This window comes from Falco cherrug, chromosome 7 (genome assembly GCF_023634085.1).
Source record: "Falco cherrug isolate bFalChe1 chromosome 7, bFalChe1.pri, whole genome shotgun sequence".
NCBI lineage: Eukaryota > Metazoa > Chordata > Aves > Falconiformes > Falconidae > Falco > Falco cherrug.
In genome coordinates, this window is record NC_073703.1 from 30,615,130 (window position 1) to 30,635,961 (window position 20,832).

The 20,832-nt window shown below is 38.4% G+C and overlaps 1 protein-coding gene across 1 annotated transcript; it reads left to right on the forward strand.

The window, feature by feature from the left end:
- Nucleotides 1-134: 134 nt before the first annotated feature.
- Nucleotides 135-20,140, forward strand: SGPP1 (sphingosine-1-phosphate phosphatase 1). Its single transcript, XM_055716415.1, has 3 exons — nucleotides 135-1,044; nucleotides 12,117-12,206; nucleotides 13,833-20,140. The coding sequence occupies exons 1-3, from the start codon at nucleotides 445-447 to the stop codon at nucleotides 14,382-14,384; spliced, it is 1,242 nt and encodes a 413-aa protein (XP_055572390.1). The 5' UTR covers nucleotides 135-444; the 3' UTR covers nucleotides 14,385-20,140.
- Nucleotides 20,141-20,832: the final 692 nt, after the last annotated feature.

The following is a 20,832-nucleotide window of genomic DNA, read 5'->3' on the forward strand; positions in this document are numbered from 1 at the left end:
CCTCTGCCAGCGGGGGCGGGATCGGGAGAGACCCACGGCCAATCCGCGCCGCGATGAGGTTTCCCGGGGGGTCCCCGCGCGTGCGAGTGCGGGTTGGGCGCAGGCGCAGCAGTGACGGCGGCGGGCGCGCGCGCGAAGGAGGGAGGGAGCGAGTGAGCGAGCGGGCGATCGCGCGATCGGCGGGCGGAGCGGAGCAGGGGCCGGGGCCGGGCGGCCGAGCTGAGGCGGGGGCAGCGGCAGCCCGAGCCCGGGGGAGCTGGGCGGTGCCCGTCGCATCGCGACGCCTCGCCCTCGAGCGGGTTTCTCCTCAGGGAACGGCTCCCCTCCCTGCGGCGGGCGCGCCCGGGAGCCCCCGTCCCTCCCGCCGCCCCTCAGGTGAAGCCCCCTCGGCTCCGCGCCCGCCGCCCTGCGCCCGCCCCTCGCGGGCGGCCTCGTCCTCCCGCCATGGCTCTCTGCCGGCGCCTGGCCCGGCTGGCCGCCCACCTGCAGGACCCGCGGAAAGTGGCCGCCTTCCAGCGGCTTTGCGGGGTGGAGGGGCCTTCGGGCTGGGCCGACGCGGAGCAGCAAGCCGGAGGCCGGGAGCCGGTGGCTAACGGCGGCCCCCCGGCCGCGGAGCATCCCGCCGGCAACGGGACCGTGCCCGGCCGGGCGGGCCCCTCGCGGCCGTGGAGGAGGAGGCCGCGCCGCAACTCCCTGACGGAGGAGGACGGCAGCCAGGAGTTCTCCACCCGCAGCCGTTTCCTTTACTATCTCTTCAGCCTGGGCACGGAGCTGGGCAACGAGCTCTTCTACATCCTCTTCTTCCCCTTCTGCATCTGGAACGTGGACGCCTGGCTGGGCCGGAGGCTTATCATCATCTGGGTGTGGGTGATGTACCTGGGGCAGTGCACCAAGGATGTCATCCGCTGGCCGCGGCCTGCCTCCCCGCCCGCGGTGAAGCTGGAAGTCTTCTACAACTCCGAGTACAGCATGCCCTCCACCCACGCCATGTCGGGCACTGCCATCCCCCTGGCGCTGCTGCTGCTCAGCTACGGCCGATGGCAGGTAATGCTCACCTCCTTGTCCTTCTCCGTGGGTTTTCCAGCCCTAGAGTATAAGGTTGTGACAGACTTAATCTCTTTTGTGAGGGGAGGTGGCTGAGTTTTGGGATAATGTGAAATTCGTGCCTTCCCCCCCCCCCCCCCCCCCCGCGATCCCTTTTTTGTATTTTTTTTTCTATGATCTAAGTGAGTGCTGAGGTAACAAGAACTGTTCTAACAATTCTGTCTTCTGAATGGAAGTTCTGCTCCCTTTGGGACTGGCTAGCTCAGTGTGCATTAGAAGTCTGCACTAACAATCTGCATTTTGTCCTTGTGCAGTTGTTTTTAACTTATTTCTGGTAGGGTGAGCGCTTTGCACAAAGTTTGGATAGGCGTTTGGTTTTACTGACTGAAAATTTGGTACAGAGCCAGGAGCTAAAGGGCTTTTTGCTGATCCTTCTTTGCCTTGAGTCACTTTGTAGCTTGACTCAGTCTGTGGCTTTAGCTTTTTCTTTTTAACGCTTTTAGTTTCGTCACCCACAAACTGGAAATTATTATTTCTGTTTTGAGGAGTACCTCTACTTTCAGATGGTTTTGCAACTATTCATGTGCAAATAATTAGTAAGAACTGATAATCTGATCTTTTCAGTACCTTTATTCAGCAAAGTCTTAAGATCTGGCTATTGCACTTTGGGTTAATAGATTGAATTAAAATAACACAGTTGACCATCTGGTTGACGCAAGCTGTGGCATGTGCTTTGGCGCTTGCTGTTAGCACTATGGGCAACACTAAGAACTCCAAAGAAAGTGTAACACGTTCAGCTCTCTAAATCACTGCACCAAGTTCAGAAGTAGATGAGGGAGAAGGATTTCCTAGGCAACAAATGTTCAATGTAGGGTTTTAAGGGCTGCGTGTGTAATGATTAAGAAGTTATGCAGTAAGTCTACTATTAAGTTGTTAATGTTAACAGATTCTAATTATAATACCTATCTGTTTTGAAACAGATGTATGTCATCTCTGTAGGGAGAACCTTTTGTTTTGTTTTTTTTTTTAAAGCTTTATGCAGGGCCTGAACTCTTGTCTTCCCAGTTACTGTTAATCACGAGTTGTCTGCTGTTACAGTGTAACACTTTGGGGCTCTGTCTCAATATATAGAATGGGTGCCTGAAAGGGAAGACAGTTGAAGGTCAGGGATTGTATTGGGCCTCTCTTTAACCAAAGTTTATATATCTGCTTCTGCAAGGTCATACAGCATGCTCAAAAGCAAGCTCTTAGGGTTTCATATTCTTTGCTAGGAAAATGTGAAGTAACAACTCTCTGTGAGAGTTGTAGGCATCAGATAATGCCATGTTTTGTGGGTGTTTGAAATAAGTATTTGGAGTTCTGTCACCTAGATGCTTGATCTTAAAGTTGGTTTTGTTTTTATTTTTTCAATGACTACTCTGAATATGTGATTTTTAGTTCTTGTATGTGTAGGGCTGATGTCAGTTGAAAGAATGAACTGGATTTCTATTTCTTTGCATGTGGGAAACCTTATTTAGGAGTATCAGTTGGTTAGTTTTGTACAGGCTGATGTCTTGTACAAAGGAGAACCTGGCCTCATTGCTTTTATAGAACCAACAAACTGACAAATGTGTGAAATGGTATTTTTGCCAGTGAACCAAGTTCGATCTCAGCTTTGCCAGCCCTGCAACTGTGGTCTCTGAAATACTGTGCTAATTGACTAAATATGTTTATAATGAATGCATATTAAGAAATCATAAACATGCAGCCTTGTTATTATTCATTTAGAACCGTGCTTAAGAAATGAGGAAGCAAAGTGGTTTAGGCTTAATTTTAACTCCTTTTTTCCTATGAAACGGCTATGAAAAACAGAACTCTCTGAAACCAACTTCTACCATTTTGAAATGTTAATTAAAAAAACCACAACAAACTCCATGTGATTTTAAAATTATTTACGCATATTAATCAAAAGTTGGCATGTTGAGTATCTTTTGATTCACCTCTAAAGAGAGTTAAGTTTTCATCTAATGCTGCTTCTGTTCTCCATATTTTGCTTTCGTTGAAAGGGAATAGAATCTATATGACAACTTTTCGTCATGCTTTTCTGGAAATAGATGGGGCTAAAAAAGACTGAGTGTAGAAATTCCTGGAAAGCTATTAACAGTAAAGGAACTTGTAATAACTCTGATTTTTATTAAATTATACCTATTTATCAGTAGATACAGATCATTAGATTCAAACTTGTTTGTAAATGTTGGGATATAGTCTTTCTATATATTCAGTATAACAAGCATTCACAGACCCGATTCTGATGAGTCCACATCTTAGTACTGTTTGTTCAGCAAAATCATAGTGGAGCAAGGCTGAGTATGAATTCAAGCAGATACAGCTATAACTCTCTGCAGGGACTTTTACGCTGGAATACAGGTAACTTTAATTGAGTTTAGCTTAGCTTAAACTTCAAAGGGACAAAGAAAGCCACTCTTGCTCTAAAAGAGGTTACTCCGGTGAGAAGGGAATCACTTTCCTGTATAGCTTATTTGGAGTTTGCTTTCATTAGGCTATGACTTCCTACTATTGTATCATGGTTCTTTTCTATCAAAGACAATCTATGAGTCTTTCCCTTGAACAAGATAAAGAACAGAGAAATCTGTTGGTATGCAAATTTAGGTATGGCCCAAATTGTCCATTTAAAAACAAATATTTTTTTATTCCAGTAGGTTTTCTTTTGACCTGCTGAATTAAGTTTGTGCTTTCCAAGTTTTCAATGCCTGTCAGTAATCCTATTACAATTATTTTCCTTTCATGTAGTATTCCAAAGGATTTTTGGCTATACATAGTAAAACTAAAATGCTTCCTTATAAATGCAGTTGTTCAAGTAAAGTATTTTCGGAGATGATGTATTTAAGATGGTTGTGACAAATTTTCACAATTAGAGACTTTGGACATAGGGAATATTCAATGCAACTGACTTTCAGACAAACAAATGTTAAGATAATTTTCATAATAGCTAACTGTACTGTCCATTGTGGAGTATTACGTTTCAGTTTCTCCTTGTATTATGAGAGCTTGCCTGAAACTTTTTGATTCTGCTGGTGTAATCCTTATTTATTTATTTTATATTTCAGGGAAAACCACTTGTTTCAAAGAAACTTCAGTAACCTTGAAATATAAAGCTCATGGCAAAACCTCATGAGAATTTAGGAGTGTTACAGATGCTGATGTTTTTCTTTCTGTCTTTGAAGCTCTGTTACCCTGAAAGAGGAGGACAAACACTTAAAAGACAGTGAAGTTATACATCTTGATATGATGTAGGAAAAAGTATACCTTTATCACATTGGGAAAAGTGCTTTCTTTGAAATATTGACAGCTTGAGCCAGGCTGGCTTATATTGTGTCATGAATGGGGAGGAAGAGAGTGTGAGCTACTAATTCTCTAGAAAATCTGCAGAAGCCTCAGGCTGAGACTACTGAGAAAAGTCTTTTTTGTATTTGTGATGACTTTGAACTGCTGATTTCAGATAACAACACATTTTATTAGAAGTGGTGCTTGACTTAGGATGGTACTTGATTGTGTCATAACCCCGCTGTTTTATTTGGGGAGTGGGGTGGGGCAGAATCAGTCAGGGAGACAGAAAGCACACTTTTCTCTCAGAGTTCCTCTGGGATGCAGCTGGCTGTAGCAGTAGCTGTGCGGATTAGGAAGTAATGGGTTTGCACTCCTTCCTGAGCTCTGCATGAATGAGCTGAGTGAGGAACTGCTGACTCTCACTGTAGGCCATTGAATGAACTTTGTTAAGTTGATATTCAGCAGGAGCCCAGAGCCCTGATTGATGAGTAGCTGGCCTCTATAACTATATTAACCAACGTTGTTTGAATGGACTTATCTGATGAAGCAGTTTAGATAGCTAAATATGACAGCGTTGTCCTCCCTATGTACTTGTCTGCCAATGTTTTATATGCAAATCCTATGATCAGTGACTGTCTTTCCACCCCACTGATGATAATGGCAACCTTAATAAGCACTACTGCTATACCCTTAGTAGAGTGCCTCTATTCTGTAATGGTTTGATTAACAAATCTAAAAGTATTTTTCAGTTTTCATTTATGTAGTGCTCTATTGACTCTCCGTAGTACCAATTTTGTAAGGCTGTCATGTGGTACCATGTCAAACACCCTTCCAGAAACCTTTCATCTGCACCATTACTTCTACCAACCAAAGCTGATGAATCTAGTCAAATGTGATGAGTTTGACAAGATCTGTATTGGGATTTCAGAGAGATGCATCGTTGTGTGATTCTGATTGACTGCTACTAAGTACTACCTCTAGAATTATCTGCCTGCCCTCTCATTTCAAAAGGGTAACTTCTCTCAGATCCTCATTTAGGATGGGGAATAATTGGTTATTGGGGTTGGATGAGTACTCCAACCATGATACTGCTGTGGAGAGAATTTTACAGGAAGTGGGCAAATACTAGTTCTAAGTGTCTGTCCTTGTTGAAAAACTTGCATAATCAGTGAGAGTGTTGTAATAATAAAACTGGAAGCTACACATAGGAAGCCATCTCCTTATATATGTGTATATACAGTACAGACTCCTTTCAGAAAGAGTTGCCTCACCTCTCAGAGAAGTTCAAATGAATTTTCACTGAAATACTAAAATGTTGTGAAGAAACTTAAGCAAAGAAATGCGTGCTTGTCTGATTGGTTTTCTTACATGTTTCTTAAACAGTGAAAAAAACCCTCTTCTGACATGAGAAGCATAGCTGAAGGGGTGATCTGAAAACCCAGAATTGCCCACACAACGAAGAGCTCTTGAGAAAGAGCAATGGGAATTTGGAGGGTCAGCACTGGCCTTGTCTTGTGTATTTGGGTTGTAAGGTTGTCTTTTGTGAGCCATATTAATGCCTGTAGTTTATTTTTAAAGGAAGCTGGGAAAAGTTGAGGCCTGTTTGATTCAGGTGCTCTTAAAAATTTGAAAAGAGCACAGCCAGTTCTTACAAATCTCACTGGGGAATCTCTGCCATAGGAATGCAACAGCTTGTCCTATTAAACTGTGTTGACTGGCATTAAATACATTTTTCAGTTTTGCATAAACAAATCTTTAATTCATGTAAAGGAACTTGGGGGGGATATGTAAAACCAAATGCCGTAAGGTTAGATGCAGAGTTTTTGATAAAGAAAGGAATCAAAGGAGATACTTTACTTCTCAAGCAGGTTTTTTTTCTTAGTGGACTGTGCACATGTAAAGCACTCCTTGTACTTTCACATAGCATGTCTTGATTAAACCTGAGAACTTCAGTTTGTAGAAAAATTATTTTTTAGCTGTTGGGGGCATAAGCAGAGCAAGCTGTAGATGATTCTGGCTGTTTGTGGTCAGGGAGGGTTTGTGTTTGTTTTATTTTTCTGATGACTGCAAGAAAAAGAAGAAAGAGGCTCTATTTCCTCCTGTAACTCCTTAATTTCTTTTCAGGTGATGTGTAGCAGAAAATTAAATCTTTTAACTCCCAGCATGGCTGGCACTGAAAGCTTTATTTTGGAATTTAAAGAAGAGGTTCTTGTCGTGACATGTAGCACTCTCAACTTTTTATGCTTTTCAATGTTAAGGTTGGTTAGTGGAAGAAAGAAGGAAATAATTGATAAATGTAGCTTAATCAGTGTTATTTATCACTTGGTCTCTTTTGAAAAGATAGATTTCCTGTTCATTTTTCCTAAAATAATTGATAAGTTGTCTTTCCTTTTAAACCATCCTTTTCTCCCTTTTCTTCTGTTCCCTCCGCAAAATCATTTATATGCTGTGCTTTTTGTACTCTGCTGTCCAACCAGGGTCTCGGGGTCATTCCCGTAAACATTGGTTGTAGCTTTTTGTATGACAACTGCCAATATATAGCCCAAATATCTTATTAAATAAAGCATGAAGTTGCAAGTGCTGCTTGGATTGTTTCTGTGAACTCTGACCCAAAATAATTGTCTCAAACTCAGGCTGAACTTCTTGAGTTATCATATGATTAAAAAAGATCATTGAGAAATACTGTAGAACACTGAAAATATTAGAAGACTAGTTTGGAACCCTTTGTGGATGCTGGAAACATCTCCGGTGTAGAATGTGCTTTAAAAAAGTAAAGACATGAGCATCTAGAGTGTGTTTTAGGAATGTTCCGTTATGAAAGAAATAATTTTCTGACCTAGGTCAAAGCTTTTAGGACAGATTGTTTCCTTATGAGCATTTTAAAACAATGGTTATGTTATTAAGACTCTTGGCAAAAAGTCAGATTAAGGGGAGGGAGGAGGATAGGCATTTGAGGGAAACGTTCTATGGAATTTAGTCAGAAGCTTGCAAGCCTGTTTTAGAGGATATATTTTAATAAAATGGGAATTTCCTATTAAAAAATAGGGCATAAAATTGTCAAAGACTTACTGGGAGTAGTTTCACTGCTTTTTTCCAAATATGATCAAGTTAATTCTGTTTCTTTGATTAAAATGAGATTCTGGACATGGGAACAAAATTGAGGCCTGGAAGAAGATGAGTAGTCTACTTGATGAGCTTTATTCTTTTTTCTTTAACTTAATATGTGAGTTTAGAGAAATCAATTAACCCTTTTTATCTTTTTTTTTTTTAATAACATGCTTGGTGATCTGTCCCTTAATCATACACATCAAGACTGGGAAATTTTTCTTAATGGGTAGGATGCCCTCAAAGAAACATATCTATTCAAACATTTAAAAGCCAAAATGTTAATGAAGGTATCTTTTCAACCTGTATGTTGCATTTGTTTCTATCTCCAGTCTCTACCTTGCTGTCAGTTCCATCTGCTTCTACTTCATCTTCTAATATTGTGTTTTTATACTACATGCTTATGCACATTATCAAAGTTTTATTCTGGCCTTTGGAAAACTATTTGTGCAAGCTGGATAGCAGGGATTTGATCTAATGTGTTGTGGGGTACTTAAGGAGAAAAATTGCAAGTTAATGTTGGTTTTGAGTCAACATGTGATTCTGAAATGCAGATTGAGTACTATGCGAGTGTCTTTACTTTCGTATAAGGTTAAGATTTTCAAATTGCAAGTGGTTTGGTTTGGTTTTGTGTTTGTTTGTTTTTTTTAATTTAGAAAAAAGAAAGCAGTATGCAGTTCATTAAATGCTCCCCATACTTCAAATTATTGAGGTGGCATGGTAGCTATGGAGGCATAATGAGTTTTTGAGGATAAAGAGAGACCACAGGATGGTCTTAGTAGAGAAATGGAGACAGGGTTTGAGATATGTGTGTCTGAAAATGGGCTGTTCCTGAATATTTGACTTAAGTGACTCTTTAAGTGTGGCCAGGAATGAAGAGATGTCAATTCTGTTATCAGAAAGAACAAGCTGAGAGAATGAAACCTGGTTTTTACATCTACTTCTGCCAGCTGTGATCTCTGACAACTTTTCAGACCTTCATCTTTTCTTACAAGGATCAAGGTGATGTGCCCTGTCGGTGTTATGGCTTGGCATGCTGCTGAGAAGACTTCTTGCTGAGCTAAAAGGTGTGTGGGAGTGTTAATATTCTCCTTTACTCACCTTGTACACTTATCCCTATGCGTGAGGACAAAATATGTGGTTGCCTTATCACCTCAAGGCAGACTTTAAGCAGGTGCTACCAGTTCTATGTTTAAGGAATCTTTGAACCCAGTAGCTACTTTTAAAAGGTGAGTGAAAACAGGCCAAGGAGGCACCAGGGTATTGTGCTTTATTTGTGTGGAAGTAGGGGAGGAGTTTTGCTTGATTTGTGCTAGTGCCTAAGGAGGCTGGTGAACTGTGGAGCCCCAAAGGGTACATACAGCTTTGTGATGCTATGCAGGTGGGTACTGGGGCTGTGAGAAGAAAATCAGATCGGTTATATGAGAAATTCAGGAAGGTATGGATATAACACTGGAAGAAACCAGGACAGGTAAAGGTTAAAACCTTCTTTAGATTAAATTTTATTTCTGTACATTATACATAAAGGTGTCTTTACCTAAACTGATAGTTATTTTACTGACTGGTAAGTAAGCTGCAAATGTAAACTGACAGTTGTCAAAGTGTGCCGGTTACATAGTGGGAGCGTAGAGGAGAATGCTTTGTGTGGGAACTCAACACAAGAATCGACTTAACTGTTGTATTGTGGAACATTATTCCAGACAAAATTAGAATAATTGCTTCAGCCTTTTGCTTTTTTTATAGTGGATTGGATATAGTACAGGTAGGTATGCTGTAGTGAATAAGTTTGCATGGGTGGAAAGAAACTGGCTTTAGTACTTATGTAATTATTGTGCATTAAAAATACCATAAATCAGCAGGTGCCTAATACTGCAGACACATCTGTGAACATGTCATTCTAAAGCTATTTCAGTAAGAATTGCTTGTCTAGGTTTAAGTTAAAGATTTAAGAATATATGAATCAGGATTAAATGTATAATTGGCTTTTTATTGGGGATACAGTAGGGAAGTGTTTGAGCTGTTGGATACAGATGCTTTGCTACTAAGGAACTAAACTAGCCAGTGCTTTCAGATGTTTTTATGGGTATTTAGTCTCAGTGCTACTAAAAGCAGATTTAGTGAGATATGACAGAACCAAGTGTTCTTTCCAATATTTTCCTCCAAGTTGAAGTTTCTGATGGTCCTTCTTCCTCAGACATTCCTCCCTTGAGAGTTCCTAACTGGGAGTGAGCATGTATTTTCATTTTCAGAATTTATCCTACTCTTCATGCTGTTTACAACGACCTGCCCAGGACTCCTCACATGCACCTTTCATACTCTTTGTTATTGGGGTCTTGCTCTTTACTGCTCTAACCTCCCCCACAATCCCAATTTCTTACCCACAGTATTGTTGACTGCTATAGCCTGCTAAGCCTGGCATTTCATTGGTCTTCCTGCTAAAGCTCCAGCTTCTGTTTCTGTCAGGTATTTAAGAGATACAGGAAAAATCTTTTATTTAAGGAAAGCTTTACACCTGATTTGAGCCTGAAAGCACAAAAGATGTGACCCTGGAAACAAGAATGGACATATGGTATGGAGTGATGGGCAGAACGGTTTGAAACTTTTGACACATGCAAGCTCATTCTACCATCAAGTAATTGCAATGCCGTTAATTTTCTGGTCAAGAGGTTTGCATTGCTGCTGGAGGTAGTAGATCTTCCCTTGCTAGTCTGACAAACAAGAAGACTGTTTTACCAGGCTTTGATCTTGCAGAGCATGTAAAGAGGTGCTAGAAGCTCCTCTTTACTTCAGAGGATATAGGGTATACCTATGCCTGTATATACAGCATTTCTGCTCTGGTAGTCCTCTGGGGGGTGTGAGTGGAGCAGCACCATGCAGGGGGGGTTGGGTGGCCTGAGTGTCTTCCTGGTAATGCTCTGCCTGCACTTCTGTGCTGAATTTGATGGAAACGGTGGTAGAGGCATGCATAATGGGGATGAGTGATGAGGCTGCACTTGTAATGTGTTTTGGTGGTGCAGCACAGGGTACAAGGATTACTTTGGATTGCTCCAAGGGTAACTCCAATCGTGTCTTGAGTGTGACCTAGTAACAGGTATATTGCCCATTATTAGCATAATTCCGAAAGGCAGGAATCTTAATTTGTTCCTCCATAATTTCTGTTAGGAATGAATCATTAAGTACATAATTTAGGTACAATTTGTAGGTGAATGTAGTAGAAGCACAGACAAATGTTGCTACAGAAATTAGAGTACTAGATGTAACACAACTGTGAGCTAGGCATTTAGAATTGATTTTAATGTGAAATAAATTTATGTGAAGTGTAAGCTTCCTCATTTTCTGTTGGCTTGAGAGAACTTTTTAGGTTTGTCATGCTAACATGATCCTGGAGCTGAGAATTCAAAGAATGTTGGAATAATGCAGAAGATTGATAATCTTCTCTCAAACCTTTTATTGAAAGACTGGTCAATCTGTTAAGTGGCCTTCACAGAGGACACAGAACTCTCTCAAATAAGTTTAAAAATACTTTCTATAGTTTGTTGGATATTCTACCCTTCAGGATACCCGTAAGAGGAACAAGGGAAAGGGCAAGAAAACTGAATGCAATTCTTATTTTTTATTCTGAGATTTGAGTACGTCTAGATGGCCTCTTTGTATTGAAAATGTTTATCGTTGCTTTCATGTAGGAAGTGAAGCAGTTTTGGAAATGTGCCATTTTGTCTTGTGACTGCTGCTTTGATAGAACTAATAATTATTTTTAATACTGAAAAAAGGAAAGCGTATCCTGTCTTGTACAGCATTTTGCAATATGGTAGTCTGGAAAGTATTTCTTTCTTTCTGTGCTCCAAGATGTGAATTAGCATACTTTTATCCAAAACTGAAGAGACTTAAAATACTAAGTTTCTACACATGCTGATATGATATGTGCTTATTAAAACAAAGTATTTTGTTTGTTCCTGGTAAACAGTCCTTATTAATAAGGACTCTCAGAAGACGAAAAATAATTGGAAATAATTACTTGAAGTTTTTTGTTTAATAAATGTGGATTGTAAGAGGAAGTTTATATGGGTTTGTAGAGAACAAAAAAGATTACTGTTCTAGGGAGTTTAATACTGATGCTCAGAGACTGCCTCAAGGATTGCGCAAATTCTGAAACTGTGTAAGGAAATTTAATTTATTCCTTTTCAGCAGAAAGGTAAAGCTACTAGATTCTGCCTGGATAATTGTTAACAGTACTAGTATATTATGTAGCTGCTTCACCCACTGTAAAACTGTTCCACAATTTAGAACACAAGGCTTGTCTCTGCCGATATTGCCAATTCAGGATATCATAACATGGCAAGACTAACCGCTACAAAAATCTACTAACTTGTAACTGCTTTGTCTGAAAAGATATGACCAACGCCCTGGAATTCATATATCCTGAATGCAGATGAAGAGGACAAGGAAAAAGTTTGACTTAATGTTTTGTTTATGAAAAGCGGATTTACTTGAGGTAGTCTAATAGGCTTGGTTGGGCTAGGGTAAAGAAAAGGGTAAGCATAAATTGCATTAATTGGAATTAATTATAGGATTCTTACAGATTTATTTTTAATTTTTTGCCCCCCGAATTTTAATACAATCTCTCAATTTTTTTCTACCAGTACCCCCTTATGTTTGGACTGATCCTTGCATTCTGCTGGTGCTCTTTGGTTTGCTGTAGTCGAATTTATATGGGAATGCATTCAATTTTGGTAAGAAAATAATTCTACTAAACTTTAATGTTGTTCTGATTTCATAAACTTCCATCACAGTTAAGTTTTTACAGTAATTATATATAGATTTTTTTTTTTAGAATGTCCTGCCATATAAGAACAGAATACATAACATTTCTTCAGAGAAATTGATAGAGTAGCTAAAAGTGGATGTCAAACTTCTGTTTATGTATACTTTTCTTTCATAAACTTAGTCCACAGTTGTAACTTAAAAAGATATTTAATAGCAATTTTAGTGTGGAAATTTATGACTGCACTTAACAGTGGCCTTTCAATACTTAAAGGGGGCTTATAGGAAAGATGGAGACAGACTTTTTAGTAGTGCTTGTAGCAATAGGACAAGGGGTAATGGTTTTAAACTGAAAGAGGGTAGATTTAGATTACGTACTAGGAAGAAATTATTTACTATGAGGGTGGTGGGGCACTGGAACAGGTTGCCCAGAGAAGTTGTGGATGCCCACAGTGTGGAAGATGTGGAAGAGTGTTCAGGGCCAGGTTGGATGTGGCTTGGAGCAACCTGGTCTGGTGGAAGGTGTCCCTGCCCATGGCAGGGGGGTTGGAACTACATGGTCTTTAAGGTTCATTCCAACCCAAACCATTCTGTGATTCCATGATTCTGTGAAATTCCTCTTCAACAACAAAAGGTGACAAAAGTTGCACAGATAATTCTGTGCAACTGATTAATCAACAGTAACTGAAATTTAATACTACCTTAAAGTGTAATCTTTTTCTAATTCATAAAACACATTTTTAAAACAATAATAAATCTGAAAGTCAAGTATGAAGCCACAGAAGTTACCTCTTCCTGTCCTTTGATAGCTGAAAGCAGTTCTCCATTTTTCTGGTATTGTTAATTCTGAAGCTAGAGTTGAAAGTGTAAGCTGCTCTAATGCTTAGCTGCAGCTGTTGCTGCCAGCGTGCCTGTGTGTTGGCACCCAAGCACTTAGATCCAGCGTTGAACTGTTCCAGCAAACTAAGTTGGCAGATTTATTTAGCTGGACTATCTTTGTGCTGACCAAGTTGGAATGCTCCGGTCCTGGACAAGGACTGTTGTAACCAGCAAATCGAATCATAGAAGAATCATTGGACGGGTTGGAAGTGACCTTTAAAGGCAATCTAGTCCAACCCCCCTGCAATTAGCAGGGACATCTTCTGACCGTGAATGTTTCCAGGGATGGGGCATCTACCATCCCTCTGGGCAACCTGCTCCAGTGTTTCACCACCCTCATAATTTAAAAAAAAAAAAAAAAAAAGTCTTATATCTGGTGTGAATCTACCTTCAGTTTAAAACCATTACCCCTTGTCCTATTGCTACAGGCCCTATTAAAAAGTCCGTAGATCTACAGCTTTGTTTGATCATGGATCGTTTCATCATAGCTTCATTCATGATCTGATTATGATGCAGGTGTTGTGTTAATAGGTGATCAAATGCAATTCCTTACCTTAACATAAAACAGATTTAATCTTGTACAGTAAATGGGAAAAGAAGGGGATCCATAAGTAACTTTTAGAAACAGAGCAACTAGGCTTGTTGTCTTGTGAATGTAACTCTAATTATTTTTTGAAATAGTTATTGCACTGAAACAGTGTCTCTCTCTTCAACAGGATGTTATTGCTGGATTTCTGTATGCTATTCTTATCTTGGTTGTCTTCCATCCAGTTGTGGACCTAATTGATAACTTCAACTTAACTTACAAATATGCACCCTTAATTATCATCAGTCTCCATTTAGCCCTGGGCATCTTCTCTTTTACTCTGGACACCTGGAGCACATCGCGAGGAGACACAGCTCAGATACTGGGCTGCGGTGCTGGAGTAGCCTGTGGCTCTCACGTTAACTACATAATGGGTCTAAAGCTAGATCCTCCTCCCGAGACATTACCTTTATCCCTTTCCTCTCTCAGTGTAACTGTGTTTGGAAAAGCCATATTGCGGTTATTGATTGGAGTAATAGTGCTGCTGTTAACAAAAGTAGCGATGAAAAAAGCCACTATTCCACTGGCATGTAAGATATTTCGCATACCACATGACGATGTACGGAAAGCAAGGCAACGCATGGAAGTCGAGCTTCCCTATCGCTATATTACGTATGGAATGGTTGGGTTCTCCCTCATGTTTATTGTTCCATGCCTCTTCCATTTTATTGGTCTGTCTTGATGCAGTTTTATCACTTCAGGCAGGGAGAACAGAGGTAATTGCTTTTTGAAGAGGTCCACTAGTTTGCTGAGGGAAGGCCAGTGAGCTTGGCTTTAGCAGGCTCTTCACTTTAACAGCAATACATAGCAGGCAAAGCATTTGAAGAACTTTGCACGTCTTTGGGCATGGTATGGGGCCAGAAGTCAAATACCATCCATGAGAAGTGCCAAACTCTATAAATGCTCTGTCTAGACTTACTGTTGTAACAAAGTCTCTGTGTGAGTGTGATGCAAGGAATGTGTCTGGGATGTCTGTTATCCAGTACCTGTATACGCTGACATTTTAACAGGTATGTCTGACAGCTGATCAGAAAGCTCCATTGACGATCTGTTTGCCATTTCATAGTAACTTATTCAAGTTGTTGGACCATAAGACTGCTAAATTTGCTTTCTTCTTCTTTCCTGAACTCCTGCTTCAAGATGTTTCAGTTAATAGGCATTTCTAACGGACCAAACTTGCAATGAGATTGAATTTTTCTAAATAAACAAACAGAAGCCTTTTTCTTTAGCCCCCTCTACAGAGTAAAATGTCTGGATTTGCATTGGTAGATATCACTAGAATATATATGATTCACGTACTGTATTTTATGGTTTAATAACTGTGCCTTTTTGTTGCTAAATGAAGAAATGCCATATATACTGTGATGTAAAAATGCTGAATTTTATTTAAAATCCTACATAATTAGGTAGATACTTTTAAATGTTAGCTTATCCATGTTGCTGGCATGGTTCAGGTTAACCAGAATATTTAGTTTAGCCTGATCAAAATTGCATCAATGAAATGACCCAAGAATCGTGTCCTTAAGCTCAAGATGTTGTAAATGGACAATAATCCCTTTTGTAAGTGTTTTTAATGTGTATTGTAAGTTACTGGAAGAGGATATATTTTTCTGGAGATTGTTTATACAGTGGACAGATATTCAAAGTTAATTGTCTAAAAATATAAACAATAAACCAACCCCATTTTGCAAAGAAATGGGCTTCACTTATTATTCCAAACTAATCTAGAAGGACCATTGTTTTTAGATACTTGCTTAGAAAATATAATAGATTCTAGAAAAAAAAAGTATTTTTATGCATTAACATTATATTTGAAGGTGATAATCACTTTTACCCAATTTAGATAGCTATAAGACAATATAATGATCAAATTAAATTTTTAATCATTCTTATAGATTGTTAGCAGTCAAGACAGTACAGTCAATGCGTAAATGGTTTGTGCATATCTAAATTTTACTGAATTATTATGCACTTCTCAGCCTTTCATGATCCTTTTTCCAGTGATGAGTGGAATATGACCCTTCAACTGTAACTTCATGTGCCTCTCTTGTGTTTCCTTTTGTCTATGTTAATGTTTTGCCTAATCTGTTCTTTCCATGTCAGGAACCGTCGTATTGCAGCAAGAGCTGTCTTATTGTCTGATTAGACATGACTTATGTAGTTTTGTATTGTATGTTTTTTTTCAGGAAAAACATAATTTGGTTGGGAAGCGTAGTGATTATATAGAATACAAAGCTTACATTTTTTGTAAACAGTATTTGGAATTGGAAAATTTTTTGTATTGGAGCTTGTATCTCCAAACTGTTAATATATAAATTAACAAAATTAACTTTGTATTTCTTCAAAGCAGTTGAAGTTATGGTATGCTGCCATTAGATGATGTGTAAAGCTAACTTTTCTGGTGCATTTCTTCAGTGCATTCAGAACGCAGCCCTATGAATGTATTCAGAACTGATAGTGTGTTAACTTCTAGAGCTGAAAAGACCTTACCCAGTAGAAAATGGTTAGCTTGTTTCAGTGCATTTCTGGATTTGATTTTTCTGTGAGTTCCTTGTTAGCAGTTTCATACAATAAGTGCAGTAAAAGGTAAATTGATTTCCATGGGTTTGGCTTTGCACACTTAAGATAGTAATTACATAAATAGTTGGGGGGAATGTACACAAAATGCCTTACGCTTAAAGCCCTGAGCAAGTGGTATAGTTCCAATTACATTAAATTACTCTTGAGGACTGGTGAAATAATAGTATAACTTTCTCTGAAATTTGGGGCATACTCTCCTTAAATATCCTAGCTTTACAGTTTATAAAGAAAAATGTTTAAAATCTAGCACAGAAGAGACAGGTGAGCAAAACTAATTTTTTTAAGGTACATGTTTGACTTCTAAAGAACTCCAAGTTTACAGCATGAGAGTGTTCTTATAGCTGTCTTTTCTAGCTGTGCTTGCACTGTTGTACTATTAAAGAAAATAATCTACTGTGGAAGATCTAGAATGAGTGAAAAAAATCATATGCAGATAGGGCTTTCAACGGGCTAAGGAAAATTGCACTGTAGCTTATTCTACTGTTACTCATAAATACATATTTTATATTTTTGTACATTACACTGGGTAACTTGGAAATGTCATGTTCCATGTACCATGTAGTCTAGTACACAGGAAATGTATATCAGAATGTTTATATAGCACCTTTACAACCCTGTCTCTAAGACTGCAACTACTTTACTGAAGTTTACATGAAAAAGTTTTAGTATTCTATTTTCATGTTTTATAAGGGGCTAGGCTCAAGAGGGCAGTTTAGCACAAAATGTCATGCAATATGAATACTGTTACAGAAAAAAGAATCTAAGACATGCAAAAATTCAGAAATCCAACTTAAAACTTGTATTTTAGTATATTTTTGTTCAGTAATAAGCTAGGATTTCTTCAAACAGGGCATAACAAAACAGCAGGTAAAATTGGAGCACTTTCTTTGCCCTAAGCTATTCTTAGAGTTGAACATGAAAAATGTTTCTAGTATGAGCATCAGCTAGTACCAAATTATTTCTAAATAAATCTAACATAGCTTTAAAAGATAGGTAAATGTCTTTTCAGAAGGACAGTGCACTTGAAACCTTTCATGAAGTGGTGCAAAACCATATTCATATGTCACTGCTAGTGAACTTCCTTAGATCCAGGTTGTATAGTTCTAACGAGAGAAATGCTACTGTTTTATAGAAGCAGATATAAATACACATTTATTACAAAAATTCTACTGATTTGATTACTGTACGAAATAAGCCCTGAAACTGTGTGGAGTGTAATGTGGCACAAAATTCTTGCCAAGAGGCTGAAGAGACTTGAATTAGTCTTAGACTGCCTTAAACATAGGAGCAGGATTTTTTTCTGACCGTGGCCCTCAATCAGAACTAACATACACATTGCATCTTGGGTAAGTCTGAAAATCTATAATTTTTAAAAAAGTTTCATGTTTATAAAAAAGCTATTACTTTGGCTTCCCATACCGTGAACTGGGGTTGGAGCATCTTTCTCCTGTGTGATCACCCAGTCTCTGATCACATTTGCCTTACCATTTACCTTGCAAATTGGGGGTGGGGGGGAGGTGGAGAAGATATTTTAAGGTAAATTGGCAAAATAAAGGGAATTGTATTTTGTTTATTTACTTGGGTTTTGGTTTTTTTAAGCTTATGTTTAGCTTTTCTCCTGGAAAAAAACCCAACAAATGCATTTCTTCTAAAATGGTATCTCTAAATGTGATACATGGCTTTATATTTTTTTTACTAGAACAGTGTTAAATTGTCTGGATTTTAAAAGCTATTATGCTTTCCTTTGCTACTATTTTTTATTACTGCTTTCAGTACTTTTTACTCCATTTCTTGCTTATTTCCCAGAGTGTCCTGAATTTTTCGTAAGCAGTTGCTACTTATGTGAAGATTGTAATTTTGAACTTGTAAATACTTAAGGGCTGTTGGTGGCTGTTAGCTGCTCAAATACATAAAAACAAACCTTGCATGTTGTAAGTAAATACATCTGTTGTGCTAAGAGTTGTTTCTATTTCAGTATTTGCTTTCTCAATACAAAAATGAGATATTTTTTTTCCCACACACAATACATAAGATATTTAATAATTCAATGGTGTGAAGGGGCATTGCTGTCTAAGTCCTGTTAAATTTACTTCGAGTTCTGCACCTAGTTCCTTCCATATTACATTGAGAACGAACCCTGAAGGTCATGTCCATGCTCTGACAGGTTTATAGACAGTAACTTACCTTCTAAGGAGTAAATGTAATATCCTTGCTTTTGAGGTCCGAGAGGTGGTTTTTTTAAAAATCATACTAGGCCCAGTTTTTACAAGACTTTTAAAGGGCTTAACTTGGAAGCTGTTTCTTAGTAGCTGGAACTGGCTGTACCTTTGCAACACTCGATGCTTTCCCCTCTGTACCATAACTGTGCTGAATTATGAGATCCCAGAATAATGTCTGTATATAAAATAATGACAGGAGAATTGATTTCTTGGGGTACTGTGACTCAACTGTAATTGATTCTTGGGTGGTTTTTTTGGTCTAACGTAGAATGTTTCTAGGTTATACAGTGTATTTCTGTATTCTACAAATAACTTTGAGGAAAAGGACTTTTGTGGGATGAAGTCTCATTGAATGACTTCAGAACTTTATTCTGGAAAAGCTGAAGTGGCCTTTTTGTTTCAGTAAAAATATATAAGCCTATTTTAAAATTTACTGTAAATAACATATTTGTCAAATTGATAGATTAGTTGGGTCACTAATGTTGTTTTTCTTCCTGTAGTACTTTTTGAAACAAAGGAAAACAAAGCTTAATATGGAAACAAAATGTGATATCGTGTAGCAGAGAGGATGTAACTCTTTAGGTAATCTCTAAAAAGTAAGTATTGCATGCAGGAAGTGAAGTAAATTTAACTATGCATTAGAAGAATTTCTTTGCACTCCATTCTGCACCAGAAATAATTTGCATGTTGGTAAGTGTCCATTTAACAAAGTGAAGCAAAGCAGTATGTGCGTGCAGTGTATAATTAGTAACTGTTCCTGTAGGATCAAAGAAGAATAGAGGGGTATGTAGGAGAAAACTATGTTAAAGGTATCGACTAGCAAGTGTAAATAAAAAGTCTTATCAAGTTGGAGCATTTTATTAGTCACTAAACATTGACTAAATTAGTCACTAAGTTTTTCCCACAACTTTATTTTTGTTAGAAAGTATAATGAAAGACAAGGGTGATATTCCTGAAATGGAAATTAGATCTTAAGACAATTCTAGATGTCTAAAGTATCATAACTGAAAAAGATCAGTTCAGGAGCTAGTAACTTGAAAAATAAGAACAAAGTTTGAGGGGGATTTTATATTAAACTTAATGCACTTAAAAATTATGCCAAAATTTGGCCTATACTTGATTTATATGAAATCTGTAGTACAATATATATATAGAGAGAGATATATACATAATATATTACATAGTGGAGTTTAATTTTTTATGTATAGATTTTTTTCTTGTTACTGCATACTCTGTTAAAAGCAAGTGTTTATAAAATATAGAACAGCTTTGTCTGTGTGAGGTAAGGCTTATGTTAGTATTCTGGAAAATAATGCAGTTGTAACCCCCAGTCTCTCAACCTCTTGCAGAACTTTATTGAAAAACAAACAAACAAAACAAAAACAAACAAAAAAAAACCCCAAAAACCCTTTCAAATGCAGGCCCTGTGCTAGTTGAGGATCATGTAATGGTTGCTGTAAAATAGTGTACAACTGAAGTTTTAAATACATTGTAACTTTTTGTTATATTTTTGTTAATGATTTTGTACTTATTGTACACTTCTGCAGTTGTCAACTAATGTTTAAATTCATATTGACTGGTAACTGAAGTGTCTAACTTCATCTGCAATGAGTGGGTAATAAACTACTATTGGATTCAATTGTATTCTGTTTTCTCTGTTCCTTCCAGTGCTAAGGAAGATGTGGTTGGACGTGTACCACAAGTGTAAAACACTGATCACAAGAAAACTTACATTCACATCAGTAATAGTAATAATATTGTCTTTTAAGGTGTGGGCTTTAGATCCAAAAGTTTAGGAAAAAGAATGAGGAAATACTGAAATGAGGTTTTTCTTTTTCCACTGCCTTAAAATCTGGACTCTCCAGTTTCATATACTAAATAAGAAATCAAGTCATTGAGCAAACTGTATACAAAGATTGAAGTTGTATCTTTCTATAGCTTTTGTCAGTTCTATGCTGATAAATGAATATGGAAGCATGCTGTTACTCCGCCAGAAAACTTGTTTTCTGGGAAAGCGTGTGTTGTGGGGAAAGAAGAAATAGTTCCACAAGTTCTGGAACTACTGAAACTGGGGTTTCCAGTGGGTATCTGATGGCTGCTTTGACTTACACTGCAGGGTTAGCTCTGTGAGAGAGCTCAGTCCTTTACTTCAGAATTCTCACAGAAAACAACCATGTGAGTTTGTATCCTGTTGGGTCACCTTCCAGTAACTTCTGCTCACCTCACAAATCAGCTTTGAAAATTGGCCAGCTGTGGGTATTTTTTCCCCCCCCAGACTACTGAATATCTACAGATCTTCATGGAATGCATGTAAGCAGCATATTTACATGA

What these genes read in the sequence shown, in the direction of transcription:
- SGPP1 (XM_055716415.1), top strand. Translation starts at nt 445, where the DNA reads ATGGCTCTCTGCCGGCGCCTGGCCCGGCTGGCCGCCCACCTGCAGGAC. An exon ending in TCAGCTACGGCCGATGGCAG is followed by an intron (nt 1,045 to 12,116) that starts GTAATGCTCACC and finishes TTTTTCTACCAG; the next exon opens with TACCCCCTTATGTTTGGACT. An exon ending in TGGGAATGCATTCAATTTTG is followed by an intron (nt 12,207 to 13,832) that starts GTAAGAAAATAA and finishes TCTCTTCAACAG; the next exon opens with GATGTTATTGCTGGATTTCT.